The sequence below is a fragment of the Leptodactylus fuscus genome, chromosome 5 (assembly GCF_031893055.1).
Source record: "Leptodactylus fuscus isolate aLepFus1 chromosome 5, aLepFus1.hap2, whole genome shotgun sequence".
NCBI classification, from domain to species: Eukaryota; Metazoa; Chordata; class Amphibia; order Anura; family Leptodactylidae; genus Leptodactylus; species Leptodactylus fuscus.
Window position 1 is genome coordinate 34,503,585 of NC_134269.1, and position 9,261 is coordinate 34,512,845.

General features: G+C 38.5%; 1 protein-coding gene across 1 annotated transcript in view; it reads left to right on the top strand.

The window, feature by feature from the left end:
- The window catches only part of LOC142204483 (zinc metalloproteinase-disintegrin-like VLAIP-B), a 71,313-nt gene extending 62,384 nt beyond the window's left edge, over positions 1 to 8,929 (top strand). The window contains exons 26-29 of the mRNA XM_075275795.1: positions 5,320 to 5,382; positions 5,475 to 5,546; positions 5,761 to 5,930; positions 8,764 to 8,929. Of these exons, the coding sequence (XP_075131896.1) occupies positions 5,320 to 5,382; positions 5,475 to 5,546; positions 5,761 to 5,930; positions 8,764 to 8,929 (471 nt within the window). The remainder of the gene's footprint in view (positions 1 to 5,319; positions 5,383 to 5,474; positions 5,547 to 5,760; positions 5,931 to 8,763) is intronic.
- Positions 8,930 to 9,261: the final 332 nt, after the last annotated feature.

The following is a 9,261-nucleotide window of genomic DNA, read 5'->3' on the forward strand; positions in this document are numbered from 1 at the left end:
CTATCTATCTCCTATCTGTCTATCTCCTATCTATCTATCTCCTATCTGTCTATCTCCTATCTGTCTATCTCCTATCTCTCTATCTATCTATCTATCTATCTCCTATCTATCTATCTATCTATCTATCTATCTATCTATCTATCTCCTATCTGTCTATCTCCTATCTATCTATCTCCTATCTGTCTATCTCTCTATCTATCTATCTATCTATCTATCTATCTATCTGTCTATCTCCTATCTATCTCCTATCTGTCTATCTATCTATCTATCTATCTATCTCCTATCTGTCTATCTGTCTATCTCCTATCTATCTCCTATCTGTCTATCTCTCTCTCTCTATCTATCTATCTATCTATCTCATATCTGTCTATCTCGTATCTATCTCCTATCTGTCTATCTCCTATCTGTCTATCTCCTATCTGTCTATATTGTATCTATCTCCTATCTGTCTATCTCTCTCTCTCTCTATCTATCTCATATCTGTCTATCTCCTATCTATCTCCTATCTGTCTATCTCCTATCTATCTATCTCCTATCTGTCTATCTCCTATCTGTCTATCTCCTATCTATCTATCTATCTATCTATCTCCTATCTATCTATCTATCTATCTATCTATCTATCTCCTATCTATCTATCTCCTATCTGTCTATCTCTCTATCTATCTATCTATCTATCTATCTATCTATCTATCTATCTGTCTATCTCCTATCTGTCTATCTCCTATCTATCTCCTATCTGTCTATCTCCTATCTGTCTATCTCCTATCTATCTCCTATCTATCTATTTCCTATCTGTCTATCTCTCTCTCTATCTATCTCCTATCTGTCTATCTATCTCCTATCTGTCTATCTCCTATCTGTCTATCTCCTATCTATCTCCTATCTATCTATCTCCTATCTGTCTATCTGTCTATCTCCTATCTATCTATTTCCTATCTGTCTATCTGTCTATCTCCTATCTATCTATTTCCTATCTGTCTATCTCTCTCTATCTATCTCCTATCTGTCTATCTATCTCCTATCTGTCTATCTCCTATCTGTCTATATTGTATCTGTCTATCTCCTATCTGTCTATATCCTATCTGTCTATCTCCTATCTGTCTATATCCTATCTGTCTATCTCCTATCTGTCTATCTCCTATCTGTCTATCTCCTATCTATCTATCTATCTATCTATCTATCTATCTATCTATCTATCTCCTATCTATCTATCTATCTATCTATCTATCTATCTCCTATCTATCTATCTATCTATCTATCTATCTATCTCCTATCTATCTATCTATCTATCTATCTCCTATCTATCTATCTATCTATCTATCTATCTATCTATCTGTCTATCTCCTATCTATCTCCTATCTGTCTATCTATCTATCTATCTATCTATCTATCTATCTATCTATCTATCTATCTCCTATCTGTCTATCTGTCTATCTCCTATCTATCTCCTATCTGTCTATCTCTCTCTCTCTATCTATCTATCTATCTCATATCTGTCTATCTCGTATCTATCTCCTATCTGTCTATCTCCTATCTGTCTATCTCCTATCTGTCTATATTGTATCTATCTCCTATCTGTCTATCTCTCTCTCTCTCTATCTATCTCATATCTGTCTATCTCCTATCTATCTCCTATCTGTCTATCTCCTATCTATCTATCTCCTATCTGTCTATCTCCTATCTGTCTATCTCCTATCTATCTATCTATCTATCTATCTATCTATCTCCTATCTATCTATCTATCTATCTCCTATCTATCTATCTCCTATCTGTCTATCTCTCTATCTATCTATCTATCTATCTATCTATCTGTCTATCTCCTATCTGTCTATCTCCTATCTATCTCCTATCTGTCTATCTCCTATCTGTCTATCTCCTATCTATCTCCTATCTATCTATTTCCTATCTGTCTATCTCTCTCTCTATCTATCTCCTATCTGTCTATCTATCTCCTATCTGTCTATCTCCTATCTGTCTATCTCCTATCTATCTCCTATCTATCTATCTCCTATCTGTCTATCTGTCTATCTCCTATCTATCTATTTCCTATCTGTCTATCTCTCTCTATCTATCTCCTATCTGTCTATCTATCTCCTATCTGTCTATCTCCTATCTGTCTATATTGTATCTGTCTATCTCCTATCTGTCTATATCCTATCTGTCTATCTCCTATCTGTCTATATCCTATCTGTCTATCTCCTATCTGTCTATCTCCTATCTGTCTATCTCCTATCTATCTATCTATCTATCTATCTATCTATCTATCTATCTATCTCCTATCTATCTATCTATCTATCTATCTCCTATCTATCTATCTATCTATCTATCTATCTATCTATCTATCTATCTGTCTATCTCCTATCTGTCTATCTCCTATCTATCTCCTATCTGTCTATCTGTCTATCTCCTATCTATCTCCTATCTGTCTATCTCTCTCTCTCTATCTATCTATCTATCTCATATCTGTCTATCTCGTATCTATCTCCTATCTGTCTATCTCCTATCTGTCTATCTCCTATCTGTCTATATTGTATCTATCTCCTATCTGTCTATCTCTCTCTCTATCTATCTATCTCATATCTGTCTATCTATCTCATATCTCATATCTATCTATCTATCTCCTATCTATCTATCTATCTCCTATCTATCTATCTATCTATCTATCTATCTATCTATCTATCTATCTATCCATCTCCTATCTATCTGTCTATCTCCTATCTATCTCCTATCTGTCTATCTCCTATCTGTGTATATCCTATCTGTCTATCTCCTATCTGTCTATATCCTATCTGTCTATCTCCTATCTGTCTATCTCCTATCTATCTATCTATCTCCTATCTATCTATTTCCTATCTGTCTATCTCTCTCTCTATCTCCTATCTGTCTATCTCCTATCTGTCTATCTCCTATCTGTCTATCTCCTATCTCTCTATCTATCTATCTATCTATCTATCTATCTATCTATCTCATATCTGTCTATCTCCTATCTATCTATCTCCTATCTGTCTATCTCTCTATCTATCTATCTATCTATCTATCTATCTATCTATCTCCTATCTGTCTATCTCCTATCTATCTCCTATCTGTCTATCTCCTATCTGTCTATCTCCTATCTATCTCCTATCTATCTATCTATCTATCTATCTCCTATCTGTCTATCTGTCTATCTCCTATCTATTTCCTATCTGTCTATCTCTCTCTATCTATCTCCTATCTGTCTATCTATCTCCTATCTGTCTATCTCCTATCTGTCTATCTCCTATCTGTCTATATTGTATCTGTCTATCTCCTATCTGTCTATATCCTATCTGTCTATCTCCTATCTGTCTATATCCTATCTGTCTATCTCCTATCTATCTATCTATCTATCTATCTCCTATCTATCTATCTATCTATCTATCTATCTATCTCCTATCTATCTATCTATCTATCTATCTGTCTGTCTATCTCCTATCTATCTCCTATCTGTCTATCTATCTATCTATCTATCTATCTATCTATCTATCTCCTATCTGTCTATCTGTCTATCTCCTATCTATCTCCTATCTGTCTATCTCTCTCTCTCTATCTATCTATCTCATATCTGTCTATCTCGTATCTATCTCCTATCTGTCTATCTCCTATCTGTCTATCTCCTATCTGTCTATATTGTATCTATCTCCTATCTGTCTATCTCTCTCTCTATCTATCTCATATCTGTCTATCTCCTATCTATCTCCTATCTGTCTATCTCCTATCTATCTATCTCCTATCTGTCTATCTCCTATCTGTCTATCTCCTATCTATCTATCTATCTATCTATCTATCTATCTATCTATCTCCTATCTATCTATCTATCTATCTATCTCCTATCTATCTATCTCCTATCTGTCTATCTCTCTATCTATCTATCTATCTATCTATCTATCTATCTATCTATCTGTCTATCTCCTATCTGTCTATCTCCTATCTATCTCCTATCTGTCTATCTCCTATCTGTCTATCTCCTATCTATCTCCTATCTATCTATTTCCTATCTGTCTATCTCTCTCTCTATCTATCTCCTATCTGTCTATCTATCTCCTATCTGTCTATCTCCTATCTGTCTATATTGTATCTGTCTATCTCCTATCTGTCTATATCCTATCTGTCTATCTCCTATCTGTCTATATCCTATCTGTCTATCTCCTATCTGTCTATCTCCTATCTGTCTATCTCCTATCTATCTATCTATCTATCTATCTATCTATCTCCTATCTATCTATCTATCTATCTATCTCCTATCTATCTCCTATCTGTCTATCTCCTATCTATCTATCTATCTATCTATCTATCTATCTATCTATCTATCTATCTCCTATCTATCTATCTATCTATCTATCTATCTATCTATCTGTCTATCTCCTATCTATCTCCTATCTGTCTATCTATCTATCTATCTATCTATCTATCTATCTCCTATCTGTCTATCTGTCTATCTCCTATCTATCTCCTATCTGTCTATCTCTCTCTCTCTATCTATCTCATATCTGTCTATCTCGTATCTATCTCCTATCTGTCTATCTCCTATCTGTCTATCTCCTATCTGTCTATATTGTATCTATCTCCTATCTGTCTATCTCTCTCTCTCTATCTATCTATCTCATATCTGTCTATCTCCTATCTATCTCCTATCTGTCTATCTCCTATCTATCTATCTATCTATCTATCTATCTATCTATCTCCTATCTGTCTATCTCCTATCTATCTATCTATCTATCTATCTATCTATCTATCTATCATCTATCTATCTATCTATCTCCTATCTATCTATCTCCTATCTGTCTATCTCTCTATCTATCTATCTATCTATCTATCTATCTATCTATCTATCTATCTGTCTATCTCCTATCTGTCTATCTCCTATCTATCTCTTATCTGTCTATCTCCTATCTGTCTATCTATCTATCTATCTATCTATCTATCTATCTCCTATCTATCTATCTATCTATCTATCTATCTCCTATCTGTCTATCTATCTATCTATCTGTCTATCTTCTATCTATCTATCTATCTATCTATCTATCTATCTAACTATCTATCTGTCTATCTCCTATCTGTCTATTTCCTATCTGTCTGTCTGTCTATCTATCTATCTATCTGTCCCTATATTGTTGAATATGTTTAGAACTAGATCAATCCCAATTAGCACCTGCCATTATAATGCTGTCGTATTCATCATATTTAGATATAGGACTAGGACAGTAAACTGAACCTTCACCCCAGGTGAAGATAAGTCTGACCAGGATAAAGAGTCCATCTATCACATGATATTGATGTTCCTCTGCTTTATCTATATAGAAACAAGAATTCCTAAAGTCAAGAAAATATATCCAACTCTATATGGTGGTGGATAATTCTATGGTAAGAATATATATCATCTATAAAATGTAGCATATAGTATGTGGCATAGATATTACATGTACACATATTATTAATGATCTCCTTTCTTCTAGTACACAAAATATAAAGGGCGAAATGATAAAATCCAGGAAAGGATATACGGCATTATTAATTTTGTCAATCAGGTGAGATACTGTAGTAATATATAGTAGATATGTATATACAGAAACCTGTTAACAGTGACCATCCTAAATGTCTGATAGTCCCGGTCCACCCATGCATAACATTGGCAGCCATTGTGTGAATGGACAGTATGCAGTATTACCCCTTTGGTGGTGGTAATTTGTGACAGATGACAGTCACTCATCATAATAATATCATATCTAACCCCGTCCTTAGGTATATAAACCCCTAAATATTTTTGTGGCTCTAACTGGACTAGAAATTTGGAGCAATGGAGACCATTTTGAAGTGGTCAGCAACGCGGACACCAATCTAAAGCGATTCTCTGAGTGGAGGGAGAAAACATTGTTACGTCGTCAACCTCATGACAACGCTCAGTTCATAACGTAAGTCTACAATATGGAATCTGTAAGAATGGGGCAGTTTGCTCATTGCTCCGAACTGCTAATTTGCATATTGACAAAAACAGCAATATCTTGGCAATGGGGGCATGATTAATTAAGGTGATGCTTATTAACCTACCGCTGTGTGGGGTTCTAGAGAGAGACTCCTCTTAAAGGGGTATTCCCATGACGCCTGTTCACTAACCTGCAGGCTGTTGTGCTCTCTTCACTTCCTGCTTTTCTCGGCACATAGGTGGGCGGGGTTTCACTTGCACGGGATTGGTTGTAAATGAATTACCACAGTGTGAAGCTGATGTAGCAGAGCTGGATTTGAGTCAGTTTGCATTACATACAGAGGTAATGGACCCCCTATCTCAGCCCTTATCAGCCAAATTCAATTAAACTGACTGATAAGAACTCAGAAATCCCGGAGCTCTCACCTCCCCTATCTGAGAAGCTCTGCTACTTAAAAGACACAAACAGCTCAGAGCTGCTCCCTTCCCCTCCCTCCCCCCCTGAGAGCAGGCAGCTACATCACTTGAAAAATGAGCAGATAATCCCAAGGGCCATAGAAACAAAGTGTAAACAATGAAGTGAATAAATTAAGATAGCGGCCAAACAAAGCAGTTTTGATAAAGCAATGCATTTAGGAAAAGTCTTAAATCCACATAATCTAGCAGTATAGATAGGATCCTTGTGATGGGACAACCCCTTTAAGTCATTTATATCATGTATGTGAGCAGTCTGTCACAGTTTTGCATCTTGTGTTTCTCAGGAATATTGATTTTGATGGCAGTACAGTGGGACTTGCATATACAGGCTCCATGTGTACTGATAAACATTCTGCAGGAGTTATACAGGTAAGACACATATTATTAGAATATATGTTACTTCCATTTTATGTCCACACCCAACAAATTTAACTTGGTCCTAGTATAAAGGAATAAAATGTATTTGATATATGTATATACCCTTGGCAGTCTAGTGTGGGGAAAATTATACTATTCCAGAGGGGAAACCTTAGTGGTTGAAATTTTTTGTGGGAACTAAGTGATTTTGATCTAGTAAAGGGAATTTCAGGGGCGTAAGTACCGGGGTATCAGTGGTAGCAGCTGCCACAGGGCCCGGGACACTAGGGGGCCCGGTGGCAGCCGCTACTGCTGTAGATTATTTTTTTTTTAATAGGCTGGAGTAACTCCAGCAGGTAACGGACCCTATTCACTGCAGCACCGGGTGCTGCCTCCTCCACAGTCCATCTTTTAACAGTGATGAAGCCAGAAATTGCTGGCTTCACTACTATACCCAAGCAGGGGCCGCATGCTGTCTGAGCCCCTGCCTCCCGGGACTTGCATGGTGACAGCGGGCAGGAGAAACTTCTATCTCTTGCCCGCTGTCCCAAGCACTGTGTCATGATATCATCAAAGGTCCTTAACCTACTAAGATAGAATCAAACTATTGTGTGGGCAGAGCTATCCATATTATACAGGTCAGTGTACAATGGGGGGAATGAATTACAGGCTGCCTGTGAGCAAGAGGGGTACATGGGTGTGAAGTTGTGTGTGAGAAAGTCTGCACCCCCGTACCCCCTTTCTCATACACAGCCTGCACCCCCCCATTACCCCCTATGTGAGTATGAGGAGGGAATGAGTGGTGCAAGCTGTGTGTGAGCAAGAGGGGTACATGGGTGTGCAGGCTGTGTGTGAGCAAAGAGGGTGACGTGGGGCGCAGGCTGTGTGTGAGAAAGAAGATGGAATGGGTGGTGCAGACTGTGGGTGAGCAAGAGTGTGGTGGAAAGAGGGGTTCCCCGCTCCACATCACCCACTTGCTTGCACACAGCTGTCACCCCCATTCCCCCCTTAAAAGTTCGCCACAGGGCCCTGCCATTCCTAGTTACGCCATGTGTACGGAGTGGCTGTCATTTCTATTCATCTACCTCTGTGATGTAGATGTACTCCCTGGTTAAAGAGGACCTTTCAGGTCCTCAGGCACATGCAATTTTATATACTGAAAGGAAGCTGAAAGTGAGCTGAATTCAGCGCACTGCCGGCTTTCCCGTTATGTGCCCCCGGGCTGGAGATATCAGTACTGTTACCGATCTCTACCCACTGTCAGAAGGGCCTTCCTGACAGTCTAGCTGGGCTGTGAAGAACGCCCCACCTATCAGTACTCGTCAAGTGCACTGAATTCAGTGCACTGTTGGCTTTCTAGCAGTATACAAAACCGCATGTGCCTGAGGACATGAAAGGCCCTCTTTAAGGTTCAGAAATTTGAGCCTCTATGGAGCATCTGTCAATCAACAAATATAGTGTCAAATATACCAGTTAAATTATAAAGAAAGAATAAACACGATACCAGTAAGTCAGTATCAAATTTATTACAACTTGCTTCATTCACGATTAAAAAAATAATACCACATCTATATATCTGCTTACCATTGGGAGTAGTTAATATTCCTTGTTGTTCAGTAGATGAAGAGATTGTGTTCCCTGGTGTTCAGTAGATGAAGAGATTGTGTTCCCTGGTGTTCAGTAGATGAAGAGATTGTGTTCCCTGGTGTTCAGTGTGAGAAGTGGTTGTGTTTCCTGGTGTCCAGTGGGAGAAAAGGTTGTGTTGCCCATTTTTTTAGTGGTGGTAGAAGATTACATTTCTCACTTTCAATGGGTAGAGAAAGTTATTGTCTGTGGTTTCCAGTTCTTGATATTCTGTTGGATAGTATTAGGTTGAGTTCCCTGGTGTACAGTAGGAGACGAGGTTGTGTTCCCTGGTATTCAATCGGAGAAAAGGTTTTATTCCATGGTGTTCAGTGATAGAGATGGTTGTGTTCCTTGGTGTCCAGTGGGATTAAAGGTTGTGTTCCCTGTGGTCAAGTAGGAGAAGTGATTGTGTTCCCTGGTGTCCAGTGGGAGAAAAGGTTGTGTTCCCTGGTGTCCTTTAGTAGGAGAAGTTGTGTTCCCTGGTGTTCAGTGGGTGAAGAGATTGTGTTCCCTGGTGTCCTTTGGTAGAAGAGATCGTGTTCCCTAGTGTTCTTTGGTAGAAGAGGTTGTGTTCCCTGGTGTCATATGGTAGAAGAGATTGTGTTCCCTGGTGTCCTATGGTAGAAGATGTTGTGATCCCTGGTGTGCTTTGGTAGAAGAAGTTGTGATCCCTGGTGTGCTTTGGTAGAAGAAGTTGTGATCCCTGGTGTCCTATGGTAGTAGAGGTTGTTTTGCCCTGGTGTCCTATGGTAAAAGATGTTGTGATCCCTGGTATCCTTTGGTAGAAGAGGTTGTGTTCCCTGGTGTCCTATGGGAGTAGAGGTTGTTTTGCCCTGGTGTCCTATAGTAGAAGATGTTGT